General features: G+C 38.7%; 2 protein-coding genes across 2 annotated transcripts; one reads left to right on the top strand and one right to left on the bottom strand.

The window, feature by feature from the left end:
- Positions 1-1476: 1476 nt before the first annotated feature.
- On the top strand, positions 1477-13758 carry avil (advillin; the record flags this gene model as incomplete). Its single annotated transcript, XM_083888114.1, has 19 exons — positions 1477-1536; positions 1647-1721; positions 4376-4572; positions 4655-4763; positions 4851-4961; positions 6053-6258; positions 6332-6410; positions 7321-7419; positions 7513-7666; positions 7787-7887; positions 8399-8536; positions 8689-8847; positions 8939-9118; positions 10492-10640; positions 10755-10899; positions 11531-11719; positions 11809-11877; positions 12387-12497; positions 13645-13758. 19 exons carry the CDS (start codon positions 1477-1479, stop codon positions 13756-13758), a joined length of 2445 nt encoding a protein of 814 aa, XP_083744240.1.
- Positions 13759-16449: 2691 nt separating this feature from the next.
- LOC310926539 (uncharacterized protein) lies at positions 16450-23249 on the bottom strand. The gene is made up of 6 exons (XM_083888690.1): positions 23152-23249; positions 21120-21194; positions 20573-20608; positions 20209-20370; positions 19984-20067; positions 16450-18610 (listed from the first exon to the last, which is right to left on the bottom strand). Exons 1-6 carry the CDS (start codon positions 23239-23241, stop codon positions 18101-18103), a joined length of 957 nt encoding a protein of 318 aa, XP_083744816.1. The 5' UTR covers positions 23242-23249; the 3' UTR covers positions 16450-18100.
- Positions 23250-24005: the final 756 nt, after the last annotated feature.

Genomic DNA, 24005 nt, shown 5'->3' with positions numbered 1-24005 from the left:
CAGAGAGTGTGCATTACACATTTTGATTCGAAAAGCTTATTACACAACAGAAGAACAAAAACAAATCATATGTGAAGGCCAAGGTAGTTTCCTGACAGGTGTTTGAAAGAGAGTCCTCTGTAGTTACAGTCTCACCATTAGATGTCACTAATTCTTACACACTGGACCTTTAATACAGACTTGTTATAAGTTTGTCTTCCCTCCTTAGATTCTAACCCCTCTCACAATGAAGAAAAAGCAAATTAGTAAAAAGAAATGACAAAGAACGAACTGTCCAGGGTGTACCCTGCCTATCGCCCAATGTCAGCTGAGATGGGCACAGCACCCCCCGCGACCCTCTGGTGGAGGATAAAGCGGTAGATGATGGATGGAAATGACACAGAAAGACAAATGCAGGTTCATATTTCATACAATCAGAGTTGACAATATTATGGTCTGAAAGTTTTATGTTCAGACCATATGTTTGAACTTTTACATTAGAAGGCAAAGTCATTTAGTATTCCACTTCCAAAAAGTTAATGGCTATCAGAAGGAAGAAAAAAAAGGAAATGTAAATGAATGTGCTTATATTTAAGTATTAACAGAATGTTCTTCTTGTACAAGCTTAGTTATACTTGTGTTATTGTAATCTATCAACATGCAGCTGTGTATGTCCATAGATGATATCCATATGATACATTTATAATTAAATAACTTTTTTTTGTCTCTCTTCTTTTTCACTTTTATATTGCTGATATTGTAGGATATTTGGTGAATTGTATAGGAGAAGTAAAAATAAGGTTCATGAGTTTGATTGAGCATAATGTGCAAAATGGATCTGTGTTAAAATGTACGATTATTCACATGTTCACACAGATTGCCATCCTTTTGTCTCGATAATGTGTAAGCTAAAAACAGATTCATTATCTCATTTTGTCGTTTTGGGCTGAAACGACGGTGAGTGTTACTGTGTGTGCGTGTGTGTGTCTGTGTGCGTGCGTGTTTGTGTGTGCGTGTGCGTGTGTGTGCTCATTTGAATATGAGTCAATCCCTTTTTTTTCTCAGCACATTTGTTTACAGGATCGTGAGTGTCCTCAGTGATTGGGCCAAACATGGTGAAAGGTCCTGGAACATGCAAACACAGGCAAATGTGGGGCCCAGAGGGGACGAGGACTGAGGGCCTTTTGTTATCACACAGCAAATCAGCTGTCGGAAAATCATCTCAGCTGAGAGGAAGCTCGTCAAACAAGAATATCAGGTGAGTACGACAGCTGATAAAATAAATAAATCCTGACATTTGATCACAGTGACTATTTGTGGGTTTCTAGATGATCAAGAGACAATAGCTATAGGTAAAATATTTGATTTACAGCCTGCATAATAGATGTGGTTTATCATCAGGAGAACGAATGAATGTCGACTTCTCGTTGTATAATCAGTTCCTCTCTCAGATAAAAAGAACACACAACAACATTGCACCAAACTGTCTGGAGCAACATGGAGTATACATTCAAAGCAGTAACTCACAGCCCTGGGATTATAATCTGGAGAATTGAGGTAATGTGATTTGTTTTTTCTCTGGAAACAATTTCCACTTGTTTATGTCTCGGGGAAAATGAGTTATAATAATTACAGTTACTGAATATTTATTTATCTTTGTGCAACAGAAAATGGAGCTGGTACCAGTCCCAGAGAAATCGTATGGCAGCTTTTATGACGGTGACTGCTACCTGCTTCTGTCTGTAAGTGTGAGAAGTTTGTGTACACTGAAATATAATACTGCCATTGAGTTACTGTGGTTAAAAAATAACTAACTAGTAACTTTCTCTCCAGTGTTCAACATTAATTTAACTATTGTATGTAGATTTTTAGGGTAAAAGAAATGTTATGGAAGGTGTGGGGTGTAAACAGGATGTAAAAGGAAGGTGATATCATGATATCTTGTTTCTCATGTCATTTCCATGTAAAATTATAGCCTTCACATGAGAATATTTGGTCGTTAAAAATGCTGATTAACATGTTATAAAGCTGAAATTCATCTTGCCTTAATATATGTTCATGCACAATTTTAATTAGATAAATTTAAAACTGCGCTGCTTTGTTGTAAAGTAATCCACATATGCCTGAGGAAACTGAGTAAACAAAGTCGATCATTGTTCTTGTTCAAATACCTTTTATATTTTTAAACAAATGAGTTGGATGTTTATTTGGGCAGCACGCAAGCACAACTTGGCTTGTAACCAAAGGCTTGCCAGTTTGAGTCCACGCCAGGTCAATGTCTGTGGTGCCCTTGAGCAAGGTTACCCAATCTCATTGCTCATTGTTAATTGGACACTCTAAATTGACCCCAGCCAGTGTTGTCCTTGTCCAAGTCTGGACAAATGGGACAGTTGTGTCAGGAAGGGCATCCGGCATAAAAATCTCTGCCAAATAAAATATGCCGAGCATCTGCTGGGGTGAACCCTAGAGAGAGAGGAGCTGAAAGAGGAAAGAGGGATATGGTTCATGTATTGTATTTATCTACTTTATTTATTTATACACTTTATGCAACAGTTGTTGACATTTACCCATTCACTCACACTTTGATAGCGCACACATCGTTCATACCCATTCACATACTGGCACAAAGAGTCAGGAGTAACGTGGGGTTAAGTGTATTGCCCAAGGACACATTGGCAAGTAGACTAATTACAATCTATTTACAAAATATCAGTCGACTTGACTTTAACTAACAACTTAACTTGAAATTGCTACTTAAAGTAATCTGGAAGTGTATGGTTGTTATAGCAAGATATAAGTATTTGCAGTTTCAACTTGCTACAAGTTAAACAACTTAACTTTTTATGTTGAAACTATATACATCATCAAGTTGAGTTTACCCACTATAGTACTTGTAAACTTTGGGTACATGGTAGAGTGTACTGTATGGTAGTTACAGTTAGGCCCATAAATATTTGGACATCGGCACATTTCTCTTTATTTTGGCTCTATATACCACTACAATGGATTTGAAATGAAACAAACAAGATGTGCTTTAACTGCACACTTTCAGCTTTAATTTGAGAGTATTTACATCCAAATCAAGTGAACGGTGTATGAATTACAACACTTTCTATATGTGCATCCCACTTTTTAGGGGACCAAAAGTAATTGGACAATTGACTGAAAAGCTATTTCACGGACAATTGTGGGCTATTCCTTCATTATTTCATCTTCAATGACACTGAAAAATCAAAACAAACCCATCAGAGAAATAGCAAAAACATTAGGTGTGGCCAAATCAACTGTTTGGAACATTCTTAAAAAGAAAGAATGCACCGGTGAGCTCAGAAACACCAAAAGACCTGGAAGACCATGGAAAACCACTGTGGTGGACGACAGAAGAATTCTTTCCCTGGTGAAGAAAAAGCCCTTCACAACAGTTGGCCAGATCAAAACACTCTCCAGGAGGTAGGTGTATGTGTTTCAAAGTCAACAATCAAAAGAAGACTTCCCCAGAGTGAATACAGAGGGTTCACCACAAGATGGAAACCATTAGTAAGGCTCAAAAACAGGAAGACAAGATTAGAATTTGCCAAACAACACCTAAAAAAGCTGTTATAATTCTGGAAGAACATCCTCTGGACAGAAGAGACCAAGATCAACTTGTATCACAGTGATGGGAAGAGAAGAGTGTGGAGAAGGAAAGGAACTGCTCATGATCCACAACATACCACCTCATCAGTGAAGCATGGTGGTGGTAGTGTCATGGTGTGGTCATGTATGGCTGCCAATGGAACTGGTTCCCTTGTATTTATTGATGATGTAACTGCTGACAAAAGCAGCAGGATGCATTCTGAAGTGTTTCCAGCAATATTATCTGCTCATATTCAGCCAAATGCTTCAGAACTCATTGGACAGCGCTTCACAGTGCAGATGGACAATGACCCAAAGCATACTGCAAAAGCAACCAAAGAGTTTTTTAAGGCAAATATGGAATGTTATCAGTCAATCACCTGACCTGAATCTGATTGAGCATGCATTTCACTTGTTGAAGACCAAACTGAAGGGAAAATGGCCCAAGAACAAGCAGGAACTGAAGACCGTGTCAGTAGAAACCTCACAGAGCATCACCAGGGATGAAACCCAGTGTCTGGTGATGTCTATGCCTTCCAGACTTCAGGCTGGAATTGACTGCAAAGGATTTGTAACCAAGTATTAAACAATGAAAGTTTGATTTATGATTGTTTAGTTTGTCCAATTACTTTTGGTCCCCTAAAAAGTGGGAGGCACATATAGAAAGTGTTGTAATTCCTACACCGTTCACTAGATTTGGTGTATATGGTGTTTTGAATGATGACGCAGTGACAGACTGCACTTCTATCTATACTCTTCCTCCACTCCTGTTGTTTCTCAGACACATAAGGTGAGCAACTCTCTGAGTTACAACATTCACTACTGGATCGGCTCACAGTCATCACAGGATGAACAGGGTGCAGCTGCTGTTTACACCATACAGCTGGATGAATTTCTGGGCTCCACTCCTGTGCAGCATCGTGAGGTTCAGAAGCATGAGTCTGACACCTTCAGAGGATACTTCAAACAAGGAATAATGTGAGTGAAAGCTTTGACACAGAAGTCCATCATTGAGAGACAGTAAAAGTAATCCTGAAAAGAAAACTCTTGCTCTGTTCAGCTATAAAAAAGGTGGAGTTGCAACTGGTATGAGGCACACTGAGACCAACTCCTATGATGTCAAGAGGCTGCTTCATGTCAAAGGGAAGAAAAGGGTGATTGCCACGGAGGTGAGCCAGAATTCTCAGAGGTTATGTAACGTTTACAGCACACAGGATGTCCTGAGGAAAAGATGTTATTGTTTTGATTTGTTTCAGGTGGAAATGAGCTGGAAGAGCTTCAACTGTGGAGATGTCTTCTTGTTGGACATTGGGAAGACCATTGTTCAGTGGAATGGACCAAAGTGTAACAAACAGGAAAAGCTTAAAGTAAGATCTGTGTGAATGAACACTTAGAGTATAGTAATGAGTAATGTGCTAATAAGGAGGTTGCATTACAGTAATGGCATGTCATTTATATCCAGATAATAGTTTGGTAAAGAAAATTATTTTAGGCTATCATCAGTGTAATACCTTTACATTAAATTTGACAGTCAGAATTGGTAATTACCTGCTCATAATGTTGAAAGTCATCCTACCTTCTGTCCCACACACTTATGTTATTACCAACCTATTACTTGTTAATAACTATAGAAATAAGATTGTATTAACATAATATTACAATGGTTAGCGTGCTACAATCATACTGTTGATGTACTGTAGAGTTTTACTGTTTTCTGTAAGTGGATAGAGCACAAACGTGTAGAACTTGTCTGACTGTAAGTTGCATGTTGGGCCAGAACAGAAAATGTAATATCATTAGTAAAGATTTATGGAAATGTTGGGCAGATCAGATGGAACTCACTTCCGTGCATATAACACAGACTTTGAAATGAAAAGCAGGTAACATTTAGCATTTGTGTAACCCAGAAGTCTGTTTGTTTAATATTCAATAACTCGTTCACAGCAGCCATTCTGACACGACACAGGAGGAAAAGCACAGGTGTAAATAATTAAATGAATGATGGCTGAGTTCCATTCAGCTTCCTCATATCAAAGGCTTGTTGGTTCACTGTCACACAGGAACTGAATCAATTTGTCCATCCATTGTTCGTGTTATCAGTAGCACGAGTGCTTTTGCTGCTGAAACGTGGTTAAATAAAAGGTCCATAGTCACATTCAAATTGTGGCAGAACATTCTACCAAACTGGGGTCATGACTTATTAATGTTTCAATTTGGAAAAGCATTCATTCATTCATTCACCTTCTAGCACTTTATCCTCTCCATGAGGGTCGCAGGGCTGCTGGTGCCAATCCCAGCTGATAAAAGGGCAAAAGGGGCAGGGACAAACTGATGGTCAGTGAACGTGAACCAGCAAACGTGCTGCACTGTGTGGACCTTCCAATAACTAATCATATGATGAGATGAAGTTGAAGCATGTGATTTCTGGATTGTGTGTGTCAAACCTTCTTCTTCTAAGGGAATGTTGTTGGCTAAAGACATCCGAGACAGAGAGAGAGGAGGTCGGGCAGAGATCAGAGTGATGGAGGGGGACGCAGAGAGCAACTCTCCTCAGATCATGGACATCCTGAATAACACTCTTGGAGAAAGAACATCTGGGCTCACAGATGGAGTTCCTGATGAAATCGCTGACCAGGAACAGAAGGCCAAGCTCACTCTTTACCAGTAAGTGTGATGAATTCTGAGGGAGTAAAGTCATTCAGTAAAAGGTGTTTGACTTTTTGTGCCTTCATTACAGTGTTTCAGATGCTGATGGCCAGATGAAGGTCACAGAAGTTGCTAATCGACCACTGGTTCAGGATCTTCTCAACCATGATGTGAGCTCACGCAATGTTGACTTTAGGCATGGGAGACGATATGCACATCTCGTGTCATGACATAATATTATTATGATCATGTTATCAAAAGTTTGATTAAATGACTGACTTTACAAAAATGACATTACCAAAAATCTAAGTGTGTATTTACAAGATGCTGTTATGGTTTTATTTTTAAAAAGCTGTCAAAAAATGTTCTCATTGTACTGTTAAAATGAATAATTTTATTGTTAAAGTGACACCAAAAAAGTTGTTTGTTTGGTCCTAATCAGAACTGGTGTTAAATTGATTATTATGGAAGTTACTTTAGAATAGTTTATTGACCACAAGGGATATTCATTTTGTAAAAAACAACAAAGAAGACAGTAAATAAATAAATAATACAAAAAAGTACCAAACACATCAAGAGATAAGGATTTTTAAAAGTTGAGCACTGTCGTTGCAAGGAATACAAAATATTATAATGTAATCAAAAGATCAAAAACACATCACTGACGCCACAAAACATTAGGTTCCCAGACTGTTTTACAAAGTGTTGTAATGTTACAAAAAGATGTTAGTGACACCACAAAAAGTACATTATTTTAAAATGTTTCAAAAATCTTTTGATGTTACGAGAATATTTTTAGTCAGCATTTATATTATATTATAAATCATGAGGTCCTGGAATAATGGGTGAAAAAGTGTCAGCTTCCCCATGGGGTAATTCAAAATTAAGTCAGTAAATTTTCTCATTTACAATCATCCTGATAAAGGAAATGCACCACAATCAACCTATGGTGACCTATTTTTATTTTGTGCTGCTGCAAAGAACCTGTATTTAGTCTGATATTTCAGTATTCCTGTATGGCTAAATTCTTCAAACTGTAGTTGAACAGGAGGCACAAATAAAATGTAATGATGGTTTTAGGACTGCTACCTCCTGGACCAAGGAGGCACAAAGATCTTTGTATGGAAAGGGAAGAAGGCAAACAAAGCTGAAAGACAGGCTGCTATGGAAAGAGCTTTGGTAAGTGGCTTTATAATATAAGCATACAGTATGTGTTTGACTGATAAACAGTTTCACGTTTATATCTATATGTTGAATTTGACTGGCTGTTAGGAGTTCATCAAAATGAAAAAGTACCCCATCACCACCAATGTGGAGACGGTGAATGATGGTGCTGAGTCAGCTCTTTTCAAGCAGTTGTTCCAGTGTTGGACAGTAAAGGACCAGACTCAAGGTCTGGGCAAAGTTCACACAAGAGGGAAAGTGGGTAAGTGTCTTTGTTTGTTTCAACACGTGAAGAAGAACAAGCATTGTGTTTTTCTTTAAAGCAGCCTTCACTGGTTGTTGATTCCTGACTCACTGTTTTGTGACGGCGTCTGCTTCATAGCTCACATCACACAGGAGAAATTTGATGCGTCTCTGATGCATGTGATGCCAGAAATTGCTGCACAGGAGCGAATGGTGGACAATGGCTCGGGTCAAGTAGAGGTACTTGTTATCTGTGGTGTATATAGCATAAGATGGGAATGCTCACCCTCTCTGAAACACATTTCTACAATGTATAGATATGCAATCAATAAGTCTGCAATATCTTAAACATATTAGCTGCGTTAATGTGCTTTTTCAGCTTGTCACTTTGTAAACCCCCCTCACTCCCTGCACCAAAGTCCATAGAAGAAATCTACCATTTTACACCACAGCACACAGGAGTTGTTGATCCACTGCTGCTTCCATCAGGAAGTTCAAATGCATTATTTTACCTTGGTACCTTGGTTACCTTGGTATTTGAACTTGTTTGTTCAGATTTACTTAAGATACATAAACTTACCAAAGAACACAGCCGTAGACCAGCAGCTCATGTGTCCACACAAGCTAAAAACACTGAGTTTCTCTATGGAAGTTTCTCTTTGGTGTGAGAGCAGTTTACAAACTTTGTGAATGTATTCTTAAGATGTCATGATTTAACTATTTCTTTCAGTTTCTTTGCTTTTTTGTTCAGGTGTGGAGAATTGAGAATGTGGAGCTCGTCCCCGTGGAGCCTGAGTGGCATGGATACTTCTACGGAGGAGACTGCTACCTGATCCTCTACACTTACTTAGTTAACAACAAGCAGTGTTACCTGCTTTACATGTGGCAGGTGAGGATGCTTCAACACACAGTGTCTAATGGATAATAATAATTCAGGACTGTACAATAAAATATTTTTATATTTACATACCTTTGCTTATACAGATTTTTCTGCTTGTTATTTTTTGAAAAATTGAACTATTTGTATTGTTATTATTGTAGGGACGTCATGCAACACAGGATGAAGTGGCAGCTTCAGCATTTCAGGCTGTGGATTTGGATCAGAAATATGGTGGTGAGCCAGTCCAAGTGAGAATAACCATGGGCAAAGAACCAAGACACTTTATGGCTATTTTCAAGGGTAAAATGGTTATCTTTGAGGTAGGACTGTTGACAACATGAATCAGAATTTGTGTGTGTTTGTTCTGCATTTTCTTTACGGTATATAATTTGGTTTTTTTTTCCTCAAAAGGGAGGTACGTCAAGAAAAGGATCCTCTGACCCAGAGCCTCCGATAAGACTGTTCCAGGTCCATGGCTCTGACCCCTACAACACAAAAGCAGTTGAAGTTCCTGCCCTAACTGCCTCTCTGAACTCCAATGATGTGTTTGTACTAAAAAGCCAAGCAGAAATTTACCTGTGGTGTGGAAAGGTAATGAAGATGACGTTTAAAAAAAAAAAGAAGAGAGAAATAGGCTTATATAAAACTTTGATACGGTATGTGCACAAAGCATGGCCAATGAAGAAGTGGTTTCTTTGTTTTGGTGTTGGAGAACTGAGTCTCACCTCATCTATATCCTTGAGATGAACTGGAACACAACCTGAGCCAAGATCGATGTTGGACCTGACCAGTGATTTTGTGACTGAATTGGAGCAAATTTTATAAAGCCAGGTTCCAAAATCTGGAGGAAAGCTCAGAAACATTAACAATGTTAAAAAAGCTCAAGGCTCCAGTAAAAATAGCAGATTGTTGAGTTTCATCTGCAGGATGTTAAAGTCATCAGATGATCATGGACACATGCGTTGTTTCATGACCTGAAGCAATCGTGTCATTTCTTAGACTCTCAGCCAATATTGACAGATGTGTTTTGATTTTGTTTGACTCTTGTTTAGACCCTTTTCTTTTTTAGGTTTCTTTGCAGCATAGGCAGTTGTTACTGGTGCAGTAGAATGACCCGAGCCAGCCCGTCCCGTTAACTGTAATTATGAGTCCAAGATCGATTTAAACCCAACATGTAATTCAATAAGTGGGCCATTATTACCAAGGGTGTAGCCATGTTAAGTGTAAGCCAAATTTTCCCAACGAGTATAAGAGATTTTACAAGCATCAGTGAATGCATCACAGAGCACATGTGTTAAGCAGGAGTGACCTACATTATCTCATCACAGAGGAGAAGAGAGAGAGCAGGTGATGTGCTGTTCTAACAACACAGCGGTGACTTTTTAGAGCTATCAGTCCAGATCTTAATCACACAGGCAAATATTTTTGTCATCCCCTTTTTCTTAATGTCTACTTGTTTTCTCTGTTGTAGACATCATGTCACCAAAAAAGAGAAGGCAAATCACAAAACAAAACAAAAACAAAAACAAATTGTGAATCGGCCATCATGATTACAAACCTGGCCCGACACGGCCTGAGGACCGTGCCTTAAATCTCCATAAGTCTGGGGTTCAGGCAGAGATTCTAATCTCTATGGTGCTGGACTAGCATTCATTCAACGGAAGGGACCTGTATACACCGAATTTGTAGTAGAACAGTCGATAGAAGCACCCGTTCTCTCTGTGAACCAGCAAGATCTGTGACCAAGTGATTGGTCAAAGTCTCCTGTGGTAGGACAGACTTTACAAAGCCTCTAGATAAGGTGCAGATGTGTCGTCCTCTCACACAGCACTTGATTTACATTATGTTGAAAAGTTAGGAATACTATCTATACTATACTATTTGTTTTGCTGACTTTTGTCAGATCTGTATTGAGGTAAATATCGTATTAGATCACAGTCCTAATTCTTATTTCCTGTCACAAGGGATCGAGTGGAGATGAGAGAGCCATGGCAAAGGAGGTCATTTCTGTCATTGGTCAGAACGTCTCAGTGGAGACTGTGGCAGAGGGTCAGGAGTCCATTGAATTCTGGGAATTGCTTGGAGGCAAAACTCCATATGCCAGTGACAAGCGGTAAGGAAACCACCAATACCAGTGTGGGAACAACAGGCTCCATGTGTGTAACATCGGGTACAGTTAAGAGGAAACACATTTGTTTTCCCCTATTTCTGGTGTTCTTCTCTGCAGGCTACAGCAGATGGTTTTAGACCACCAGCCACGTCTGTTTGAATGCTCCAATAAGACGGGTCGTTTCATCGTGACTGAGGTGACTCAGTTCACGCAGGATGACCTCAGTGAGGATGACGTCATGTTACTGGACACATGGGACCAGGTATGAAGGGACACTGTTTCTGAAAGTTACGCACAATGTATTTTTCAAAGCAGAACTTTGCAAGTGTGGTCACTTATTGCCATCTTTCTCTCGCTACAGTTTCAGAATACATATTTTTTTAGTTCTGCTTTGTTAGATTATGCATCAGCCATTCTTCTTCATTTACGTGGTAAACTTCTGCTTCTGCTTACCTTCAGGCAACATTGTGGCACAAAATGAAATTTTTTTTTCAAAAGAACCTACCAAAACCAAAACCATTTATTTAAGTATATTAAATTTTCTTACATTTCGGACCTTTAAAGAATTGCCAAACTTGGCTTGTGACTGAAGGATTTCCAGTTCAAGTCCCCAACTGGTCAAGGGCTGGGATGCCCCTGAGCAAGGTACCCAATCCCCATTGCTCAAATTGACTCCAGCCACAGGGGTCCACATTCATTGTATTCCTTGTGCCAATCTAAATCCCGGATAAACAGAAGGGTTGTTTCAGGAAGGGCATTCGGTGTAAAAATCTCTGCCAAATCAAATATGTGGATCATCTGCTGTGGCGACCCCTAAAGAGGGAGAATCCAAAAGAACATTAAAACCAAACAAACAGTGAATATCGCTTTTCTTAATGTTGTCATCTGTTCAGGTGTTTCTCTGGATTGGTAAAGAGGCAAAGGAGGAGGAACGCAAAGAAGCAGTGGTGACGAGTCAGGAGTACCTGCACACCCACCCAGGCAACAGAGACCCAGACACACCCATCGTCTTAGTCAAGCAAGGGTTCGAGCCGCCCACCTTCACTGGGTGGTTCATGGCCTGGGATCCGTTCAAATGGAGCGTGAGTGTTTTGTTTTTTCATATTCTGTATATATAAACTGGCAAACAAGTACATGTGCTTTTAAACTTTTAAAATGTCTTTGTTCGTAGGGAGGGAAGAGCTATGAAGAGTTGAAGAAGGAGTTTGGAGATGCTGTGTCACCTGTCCCTGTCGCAGTGGTATCAAAAAATAATTCACTCAGTTATTTCATTCACAGTTTGCTGTATCATTTATATGTCTTTTACACTACAGATGCCAGATATGACCTCTCTTTTTTTTATTTTGTGATTTCTAATTAATCGATGACTAAATTAATCAACTATTTTGACAATTGATTATTCGGTTTGAGTGTTGTTTTATTTTTAAAACGAGTTTTTTAAATGTGAAATTCAAAACATAAAATGGAAATTGTATGTTTTTTTATGTTCCATATAATAAAGAAATCATTCAAATGTAATAATTTCAACATTTTCTAACATGTATTAGGCCAAACAGCTGATAAATTCATTGTGAAAGTAGCGAGCAGATTCATAGATTATGAAAAATATTGTTTCTAACTTTGCGTGGTGCAACAATGATGAATAACGTAACGTAATGTAACCATTTCATGTCACAGGAATAGGAGATATAATAGATTCATGAACATGTAAAGGCTAACTGTGTTTGCTCCTCCACTGGGATTTTGTAGGAGCAGGACAATGTTGAAATTGAGAAAAACTTTCAGCCATTTCCACCTGAGGATCTGATCAACAAGCTCACAACAGAGCTTCCTGAAGGTGTGGACCCAACCCAGAAAGAGGTCAGTGGTTAAAGGTTCAACGTGTAAGATTTAATGACATAAGATTTCAGCTTCAGGACTTCTACAACACCAGTCATTGTGACATTGGCACTCACATTTATAATGTAGGCCACTTCTTCTTGACACATGTGCTGACAATCACAACAATGAGCCTCCACCTGCTGGGAGGGAACAAGCGACCAGGGGGAAGTTGGCAGTTTAACATTCACAGAAACAGGAAGAGGATTTCTAATAGATTAGGTTTTGACATCAGTCTACACATCATAATACATTTAAATCTACAACACTGTAAAAAAGAAAACTCAAAATTTCAAGGCAACTTGATGCAATCAGTTTTCAGCCCAACAAAAGATCTCAAGTTTTTAAAAAAGTTCCATCAACTAATATTATTTTGTTAGACAAACTTGTAAGTTAGAGTTGTGCCAACTCAAAATTCAACATTTTATTTTTTAATAAATGTTTTACATTATCTGAACAAGCTTATTTAGCCAAACTTTTTGAAAAGTGAATTTTGAGTTGGCAAAACTCTTACTTACAAGTTTGTCTAACAAAATAATATTAATCGATGGAACTTTTTTAAAAACTCAAGATCTTTTGTTGGGCTGTAAACTCAAAAATTGATTGATCAAGTTGCCTTGAAATTTTGAGTTTTCTCAACTTTTTTTTTTTTTACAGCGAACAGGAGGAAAAATATGCCCAGTGTTATATATAGATATATAAAAAAGAACATTTAGGTCATAGAGTTTTCAAATGGTGAATCCAAAAGTGTCTCCCTGACAGTTGCCCAATCAATGTACCTGAGAGAAGGAATCTGATTATTTATTTCAGCATTCAAAGTTTGTTGCAACGGTCACATTGAAACCTGCTTCTGTGGTCTTGTGTGTTTTTAATGCTCTACTTGTTTTCCCAACATATGACAAGGGCAAGTAATGAGATTGATGTCAGATGTAGTCAGACATGAGGAAAACGTACTTATATATTCATTCCTCCACCTGTAAGAGAAACTGTATTTAGTTGAATTATTATGTTTGATTCCATTTTATCCATTACCTACTACCTTACCTCGCAGAACAAACAGTATCTGCTCCACCACCTCAACACAAGGAAAAGTGCTTATCCTCGGTGTATTTTGTGACCTGTGTTTCAGAGACACCTCTCCGATGAAGACTTCAGCAGCGTATTTGGGATCACAAAAGACGACTTTGCTCAGCTGCCGCGCTGGAAACAGCTGAACATGAAGAAAGAAAAGGGGATGTTTTGATGCACACGTTACAGTGTATGTGTCTATAAGTCGACGTCATCTCTCATTTACATCCTCTCTTTCTCTCTCTTTGTGTAATCTCTTTGTTAACATGTTGGACTCAGTTTCTCTCTCTCTGTGAGGCTTTTGGTCTCTGATATTTTTTACAATGTGTGTGTTGATGTACAAAGATTGTGTGCATGTATTTTTTATTTTTGTGAGGCCCCAAAAAACATACAAACCTATCTTTGTGAGGATGTGAGGACAGTTTGACCTTGTGGGGTCATTGTGTCAGCAGCTCCACCACTTTATAATGCTTTTTCAGAGTTAAGACCTGGTTGTAACTTTAGGGTTAGGGTTAGACACTTAGTTGGCGAGGGAATGCATTATGTCTATGATGTGTGTGTATACTGTTATACATCTGCTCCTGGTCTCTCTCTCTTCTACCCGCTCCCTCTCTTTTTCTTCATGTCGCCAAATGTGACTGCACATCTGTGCATCTGGGTCTGACAAAGATTTTCTTCCTGTTAACAGATAAAATATTTATTTTTCTCTCCACTCTCCACGCCAAGCTTACTTATTATGTGAACTGCTGTGTTTCTTATCTCTGTAAGTTCTCCATCTTATCATGTAAAGAGCCTTGAGATAATGTGTGTATGTGACCTGGTGCCATATCAATAACATTTGATTTGATTTATATTCAGAGTAATGGAGTAATCTGCGGACATAAACATGGCTCTGAATGCATGACCTAATCTGCAACTTCTCAAAATATTTTGCCCCTATTACCAATAATGAATAACCATGATGTAAATACTCGTGATTACCATTTTGGACATAACTGAGAACCCCAATATTGTTTATAACATTATATTAAACCTATTATATTATATTTAATATTGTTTACACACATGGACAAACATATGCTTTATGTTTCAAGGAATTTAGGCAAATGTGGTCATTTTTCCAGCCTAGGCAGAGTGATAGTGTTAACAAACAGGTCAAAACTGTTGTGGATCCGGACAATTAGCAGAATTTAATTGTTAGTATGTATATGTGTCCTCAGAACTGAGCCGTCTTTTTGCTTTTGTCTCTGTGACTGGCTGCACTGGGGAACACTGAGATGCTCCTGTTAACATGCTCATCAATGACATCGGTTTCCGTTTTCAGATATTTGGTCATAAGCAACGTTGGGCAAGTAACTCCTTTAAGAAGCATTCACTCTACTTATTACATTTATCGCCTTTTTTTGCATATTTCCTCCATTGTGATGTGCCACGACCATACATGTAATCGGAACTCGGAACAGTAATATTATTCTTACTGTAATCTGTAATTTACTATGGTACTGTCATGATCACTGGATCTTGGTCCCTGGGTTACTCCAGGCGCCTTCTTTTTTGGCTTATTTTTGTTGTAGTTGTCATGTCTGTGTCTTGTTTGTCTCCTTTTGTGTCTCTCTACTTTATTTTGTGTTTCTCCCACTTACCTGCTGTCTCTGCTCACTCCCCCTCTCTTTGTCTTTGTCAGATTGTCTCTCTGTTCTGTGTGTAGCTGTTCATGAGTTAATCTGTCACATTGCCCTGGTTCTGAATGACTTGTTTTTCTTTTGATTTATCTGCCTTTCTGTTTTTCCCGACAGCAATTGTTTTGACCATTTTGTTGAATAAATCCTGCTTTTTTGAACTCTGAAACGCTGCCTGTGCCTGGTTCCTCTGTACCGTCTGACTGTAGTGTTTGCTGTTGCTTCTGTTTTCTTAATTGTCTGGTTTTTAGTTATCTGTACCTAGTTCCTTGTTAGTTTTCCTTTGACCTACTGGTCATCATGACACAAGTCAGGATTGACTTCTCTAAAGAAAACCCTGTCTTCAGTCTGCCACCTTGTGGTCACAACTTGGTAAAAACTAATATTGAAATACATGAGTACTCTGGGAATAAAATTAAATAATAATAACATGATGAAAACAAACAAAAAAAATGTCCTCATCTTAATATGATCTTCCACAACGGCATACAATAACACAGCACTCTTTAAATATTACATGATAGAAACAGAACGGTTTATATGCTGATAGTGAAGTAAAACCACACGGTGGAACACCTGTCATAACAGCAAATACAGAAACCACTATATGGCTTCCATTGTTTCATTCTGACCACCTCAGCATTTGAGGATGTCAGGAACAACCTGTTCCTCTGGGATCTGCTCAGCAAACTCATCACTGCTGTCAATCCCGCTCAGCGTTCACTATTTATTTAACACTTTCTGAATGAATATCATTCTACTGAAAATATGTCACACACTCTTGTACACAATTGTGTGTGGGAAGAAAAACATTTTAACATACTGAAGAAATCTATATATCTTAAGACACATTCATAAATCCAAATAGTAAATAAAATAGTGTTGATCATTAGTTAATCGGTTTTATTTTGTAGTTGAAGATTGCACGTTTAGTGCAAATCCGTGACAGGTTTTAAAAACCTTTTGAACTGGTTTACTAGTATACAGCAAATGCATGGTCTGCTGTTGTATTTTTTTTTATTTTTCAGTTCACACCTAGAAGTGCAAAAAGCTTTTTCATGGATGTTCTGATCAGCAGTCAACAACAAACACAAGCATTTTTATTTTTCATTTTTATTTTGATATGTCTGAAATGTTCAATCAGGCACAAGTATAAATTTGTAATTTACCGTTACATTTCATTTGGATCAAAGCTCTGGACACGTCAAAATGTTCCAACCCATAAAGCACGCAACATAACACAGAAACTATTTCCTTGAATGACAAATCACAAAAACTATTTGATCACTTATTGAATGTCAGACTGTTGCTGCTCTGTGCTGAAACAACAGCCTTACGAGGAAGTGAAATGACTTTTAAAACATTATAAATGACCTGTCTGGCAGAGTGGTATAACCTTTGTGTATCATTACAAAAAAAATATTTTGTGTAAGAAACTGTTGTACACGAAAAACCAAAAACATAAAATCCCCACCACAGAACATGTGACAGTAAATTCCCTTCAACTCACTTTGTGGAAAGGTCATCTGAGCTTAAAGCTGTTTTGCAAACAAAATAAAATTGAAAATCCCTTTAAAAAAATTACAGTATTATCTGATGCAGTGAATGTACCCCATGCAAAATGACTCTTAAAGAACAGAGATCCATTATACATTTGTAGGTCCTCATGCAAACAATCACACATGAGGTGAAGAGGGTCTCGCGTCGCCTCAGGCATTAAGTAACATTGTTGAGAAAGACATACAAAAATTGCCATTAAATACAAAGAGTGTACAGCATTTTTAAGACATGTAAAGAAACTCATTTCAGCAAGGTTCACTGCAAATGTGCAAACATACAGTAGTCATGCAGACAAGAGAATACAGCCTGTGGCAGGTCAGCTGTTTGTCTCACGTCGATGTGCATGGTCATAAAGGGAATGTTGTTTGTGAGGTCGAATGACGAAATCTATTACAACAGGAACTTGAGAAAGTGCAAATGCAGCCAGAACAACTTTGCTAACATTTAAAATCGTGTAACAAAGGGAAAAGAAACTGCATCAAGTATTGAAAAAAAAGAATGCTCATGTGGAATCAGTGTGGCAGTGACAACAAAACCTAACCTTATTAATGATCGGTCTCTGATATTAGGCGTCACAGGACGCTGTAAGTTATGACGTAATCCTACTTTACAGTGAAACTAAAGATAGTCAGACCAATTATGCGCATATTACACTCCCATTTTGAGTATACATGTATTTGTATTTTGTCAACATTTTATTCTTTAATCAGCTTTCTCTAAATGTGCAGTTATGTTGAGAACCATAACATCTAAGTGAGTCGTGATTTGTCTGAAAAAAAGATAAGCTAAGAGGTAAAATGTCAAAACAGTATGAAGAATCTTTCAACTAAAAAAACAAAACAAGACATTTACAAGATATAACTTGCAAAGTATGTAAGAACCAAATGAATCCTGAGATGTGAATTTGAAACAGAATCTTAACTTTCTATTATTGTGTATTCAACTATTCAAACTATTTTCATTATCAATTTAACTGTAATGTCTTTATTTATATGACTAATCGATTGGTCCACAACTGATCTCTAAAATGTCCAAAAGTAATAAAACAAATTGTGACAATCACAATTTCCGAGAGACCGAATGACATCTTCAAATTGTGGCCTAAACATAGTGCCATAGAAACAAGTGAATATCTAGCATTTCGAGCATTGCAGCTTTAGTTTCAGGTGTAAGATTTTGTAAACTACAATCAAGGACTTCTTTAAATTCACTTAAGGATCTAGAATATTCTTTGTGTGTGTGTGTCCTTTCTCCCAGCAGCTGACTACAAAGATGAAGTTAAGACACAGAGCACGTTTCAGGGTTTGCGGGGTCTTGGGCCTGACAGTTTGAACTCTTCTCTTTATCCTCTAAATCATCAGGCAGCTCCTGAGCGTCTCCATCACCTGGAAAGATCTTGTCCTTCTCCGGAGTCTCAGCAGACGCGTCCTCGTAGGCACTGGTATCGTCTGAGTCGTTCCTATCTGGTGAGAGGTCTTGTCCGTCATCGATGCCGTTTTCGTAAGGCCTCTGGAGAACGCCGTCTTCAGAGAGCAGTTTGTCCAGAGCAAGAGAAGGAATGTGGCCCAGAGGCTGTTTCACCATCTTCAGCAGCTTCGTTGTGATGCTTCCTTCATCCTCTGGCCCTTTACTCTGCTCCATCTCCTCTGACACTCGCCCTTTGCTTTCACTGCTCTGAGGTTCACACAGGGACGAGGGATCCTGCTCCTTGGCGTCGTTCCTTATTTTCTGACCTTGTCTTGCTGCATCATCATCACTTCCTTGCGTGTGCACAGGAGCATTTCTTTCCTGAAAAGGACATTTAATCCTCTATTAGTAAAGATCCCCTTTCATTTCGTGTCGCCGTAACATTACATTACATTAATTTGACATTCTAGCAATGAAAACATTTTTAAAAAGAAATGTAAGTTATGTTAGTCTAATGACATTTCTGTCAGTGTGGCTGGAAAGAAATGTGATTGTTTGAGTTGAGATTGAAATATTTAATTGTGAAATTAATTAATCATAACTTGAAAAGACATCATTCATATCCTCCAAACGCTCTTTCTTGGACTCCAATGGAGACAATGGAGGTAACCACAATTCCACTGCTGTTCACTACAGCTATTAAAGCGGACCTAGACTGGAAGTTCCAATTAACGCTGTTTTTTGGTGTGTATCTGCGTCGTTACCTTGTTAACGAAGCCCTGAAGGTTCTAAACAAACAGTTCAGCCACTGCTGAGAACGCTGTGTTTTATTGTAATCTCGGGCTCAGCGAGATCTCTGAACAGCAGATCCTCCTGCTCCTGCACTAGTCCGGGCACATCCGGTTGCGTACATTGAACCGCAGAAGAAGAATAACGTCCGTTGTGGAGGTGTTTCACGAGCGACAGTGTCTTCTGACTCTGGGTCTGACTCCGGGTCAAAGTCATAAAAGGGACTGCGGCGGGAAGAAGCTATTTTTAAACATTGTTAAATCAATGTTTTGATAATGAATAGTAGTGCATCCACCGTTCCAGAGGGGGGAGCTGCGCTTCTGAGAGCGGGTGCTGAATATACTGGCCAATCACAAGACTCTGTCTTCTGGGTGAGAGTTGAGTCTCAAATCTGCGGCTGGGAAACAGCGTCAGAAAAGAGGATTTCTATCGGCTCGTTTACAGCAACTAGGAGGTTTTTGACCATAAAAATAAGTTAATGTATGTAAGTAGACCTCCATAACTAACATTTATGTGCAACAGGACCACTCTATGTGAGCTTTAATCATAATTATTCCCTCACATGCCACTTTATTAGGTATAGAGAACACCTAATTAAGTGGCAGGAGTGGCACCAGGTGTTGTCTTCCCATTGGCTACAGGGTTTGGCATGATGTAAATTCAGACATGTTCTTCTGCATACCTTCTGCATACCCAACTTGCTGCAACACAATTTGGCTGATTAGATATGCACAATCACAACAGTTGAACGGGTGAACCTAATATAGTGGGCAGTGAAAGGTTAAGGTAAACTTAAGGGAAGATACCCAGAAAACAAACAACACAAACTTCCATTATCTCCATTATTCACATTGAGTAAAAAAGTGATTGTCCGTCTGCCCAACAACAACCATTAACAGTGTTACATAAAAACCTAGTTATTTAATGTGTTATGTAATAATCTCATTACAAATGTTTTACTTTACCTCTTTCAATCTCTCCACCTCTTTCATCAGAGAGCTGACCATGCTCTCCAGCTTCCTCTTGGCCTCCCTCTCTTGTTTCAACTCCTACAAATGCAGAGAGAGAGAGAGAGAGAGACGAGGCTGCATCACAAGAGCACCAACACTTACCAAAACTAAATGCCCAAATAAGGCTGAAGTATTTAAAGTGAAGTGTTTTTTTCCAGTTTTGGTGAGGCCTCTACATACCACATTAGCCTGTCCAGCTTCTCTCTGGGCCTCAGCCAGCAGCTCCTCTACACCCTCCAGCGTGTCCTGCAGGACGTCCACCTGGAACAACAGAGCCTCTCGCTCGACCTCCAGCCCACGCAGCTCCTGCACCACCTCGTCATAGCTGGCCTGCAGCTCCAGCTACACCACACAGGCACATGTGACAGTCAGTGTGGGCAAGTTTAGAGGAATGTGTGTTCAGTTGGTGGGAGGACAAGTGTTAAGTAAGCTCTTAGAAAACCATCATGGATAGTTGTATATGTGACTGAAAGAGGCATTCATCCATCATCATGTGTATAATAAGAATTAGAGAAGAATAAGCGAAACTTAATAAAATAGTCACCATTTCAGGGATTCCCATGAAGAGATCCTGGTCAGACTGTTAAAAGGGCAAAAAAGTCCATTTGTAAATGAAATTTGATTTGTTTTTAATAAAGGTTCATGGAAAGTTGTAGAGGGCATTTCAGTGTTAATCATCTCAAACACACAGAATTAGAAAAACATTAACACATGTTCAATGTTCCTTTACAGTCAAGTCCAAGCATTACAGTGATAACATGTTCCATGGTTAGAGATCGGGCTTAGCTCCTTTGTGAATGGTAATAAACTAAAATGTGCTTTTAAGCTTTTTAGAAGACTGTAAAACACAAACATTTTGCAAATTGAGGCAAAACATTCATCAGCATCATCATGTGTTGTGTCTCAAAGTGTGTTTGCACAGTGCAAATGGAACCTATGTTATATTGATGTTAACAAAAATCCTAAGTGGAAATAATGAAGCACAAGAATGACAACTGTTCTTTACTTTAGACCCCTGATAATAAGTTTGGACGTACAGTAAACAGGAGATTATCAGACCCCTGTTTCGATGCAGACGCTCTGGCTCCTACCTGACATTCACTCGCCCTCTTCACGTTGCCTGCTCGGCTGTCCCCTCGCGTTAGACGCCTGGATGAACTCTCTGCCTGATAAGGCGACAAAGACACACAAAGGTCAGTTAGAGCCTGGCCAGCATCATCACATCATGTAAACCAGTGTTTTCCTGAAGTGTGGACTGCAGCGACTGTAGGCCTTGGAGGTATTGCTGGTGGATGTCAGTCAGGGATATAAAGACAGTATTAGGTAGTGTTAGGTAGGGGTGGGGGGAAAAATGTATTCACATACGAATCGCGATTCTAATCATCCACGATTCTGAATCGATTCATAAACTTCAAAAATGTATTTGTTTCGTTTTGAACTAATAAATATTAACTTTTGTCTTAAGTTTGCCTTTGTGTGATCACATTATCTTACAAACTCTATTGTTTTGATGCCATAATTTGCCTTAACACACTATACATATCAATTTTTGAACTGAGAATCGTTTGAATCGAGAATCGTAGGAATCGAATCGGTTGAATCGAGTTTCGATTTTGAATCGAATTGTGAGCCTAAGAATCCGAATCGAATCGTGAGCCACCCAAAGATTCACATCCCCAATGTTAGGTACACCTTTCCATTACCGGTTTGACCCACTCTTGCCTTGCCTTTTCATCATGGACAAGATTTAGGACGGAGATTTTGGTTCATAGTGTCATGTCAGCAACAAAACTCGGGTAGGCCGTAACATTTAAATCATGCTTTGTTGGAACAAAGCAACATCTAAATTCAAATATATTATTAGGGCTGCAACAATTTTTTCGATTATTTGTCTATTTCTTCTACTTTTCAGCTTCTTAAATGTGAATACTTTCAGATTTCTTTGCTCCATATAACAAATAAATCTTTAAAACTGATTCATTTTGGATTGAGGACAAAACAAGACATCATCACATTTGAGGACATCATCATGTCGAGGTTTGGGAAAGGTTTTTTTCAACATTACCTGATTTTATGGACCAAACAAGTACTCGATTCATCCAGAAAATAATCAACAGATGAATTGATTAGTTGCAACCTTAGATATAATAATACAGAGCTGCCTTAGGCCACCATTACAGTAGTTGTTTTATCAATGCTATAATATCCATATAGTATAATTATTTCTCGATCTCTTCATATGAAAACAATCTCAAATACAGGAACATGTATGCAGTTTTAAAATGATATATTTGATAGAAAAAACAACAGATTGTAGAAGTTAAAATGTCGAGTATTTAGTGTGACCTACACTTACACTTGATCACGACCCTGACTCTCTTTAACCAAATTAATGTTGATGGTTAAGTTTGTCCTACTGGGAAAATGCAATACAGCAGGTGTATTAGAGACATGTTTATCATGTTCATGCATGTTGTATGAGTTGAGTTCTACTAATAATATTAAAGATATTATCTTTCAGTCACATCATTCCAATCCAAATGACAACAATCACAGAATTTGACACACAGACATAAAAAGCTAGTGTTGCCCTGAGACTTTGGAACAGTACTGTACATCTTATACCGTTATTCAAACTTATATGGTTTGTAATAATGAAACACCACATATGGCTTCACGGTTGTGGTCCACATGGTAATCATAAGTATTTTATTTGACAAAATTAAACTTGACAGATAAATCAATTTGTAACTGAGCCCAAATGTGTTTGTTTACGTCAATATTTTGCAACACTCTTGCCAATGTACAAATATGATAGCATGCTTGATAGTATGTTTTGAATAGGATCATGGAGCCTGTCAAGTCTGAGATCCTCTGATGTAAACAAAAACAACTAAACAAAGACACGAGACAATAAGACATAAATGAGGAAGTGGAGTGAAAATACAGGCCTGCTAAAAACAACAGTTTACCTGAGACATTTGTCTCAGACAATGTAAATAACGGCTTGATTTTCTGGCTCCATGAAGGTAAATAATAAGAGTAAACGACTAACAAGGGAGCGTAAACAGCTCTGTCTGTAAACAAACACAGAGACTGTGGTGATTCCTCGTGTGTGCTCACCTCTTTGATAATGGAGCGGAGAGACTCGTCCTCGCTCAGTCCCCGAGACAATGTCCGCTTCCTCGGCGAACCACTGCTTTCTGAGTGCATTTTTTCTGTTTAATATCAACCGCTCGTTTATGTAAGAGACACCTCCGAGCTCTCAGACTGAGGTGGCGTTTGCTTTTTGATCCTACGCAGCAGCTGAAGTAAGAAGTGAACCTTTTTGACTGACGACGCCCAGGCTCTCCTCATCTACGGAAGCCCCAGAGGAACAGTCGCTCTTTTTTTTACACCGCCCTCACTCCACCCACACCAGCGAAAACAACAAGTCACAGATCTGGGATCATGATGAGTCACGTTTGGTTTGGAGTTTAATCTGCAGACTCATGGCTGAAATGAATCAATGTCAGCGATGCTGGACACACACTCACTCCCAGTCAGTTAAAGGTTAGTTTGTGAAACTATGACTCTTCAGTTAAAGGAATAATCCTGTTGTATGAGGTACTGACACATTAGCCTGGTCTCAATTAAAGGGATAGGTCAGGTTTTTTGAAGGAGTGGTTGTGTTAGGTGTTGACACATCAACACTGATAATACCACAAGCTGCTGAGCACATCCCAGTTTACATGAACAGTCACTGTGTGACTAATAAAATGGCTGCCAGCCAGGACAGCCGTGAAAACAGATGTTAAAATCTATACTTAAAGCTGCATTGCATACAGTTTGGCAATGCCATTGTTGACGTTATTCTTTTTTGTCATTGTGAACAGAAACGATGTAACATAATTTGCATGCTGCATCCTTCATTGGAAAACAGCGTCTATAAAGCAAAACTATCAGAGCTGACAGAGGGAGGGATGTGTGTATACAGC

Source organism: Microchirus variegatus (genome assembly GCF_963457635.1).
Source record: "Microchirus variegatus genome assembly, chromosome: 4".
NCBI lineage: Eukaryota > Metazoa > Chordata > Actinopteri > Pleuronectiformes > Soleidae > Microchirus > Microchirus variegatus.
This window is presented reverse-complemented; position numbering and strand designations above follow the sequence as displayed.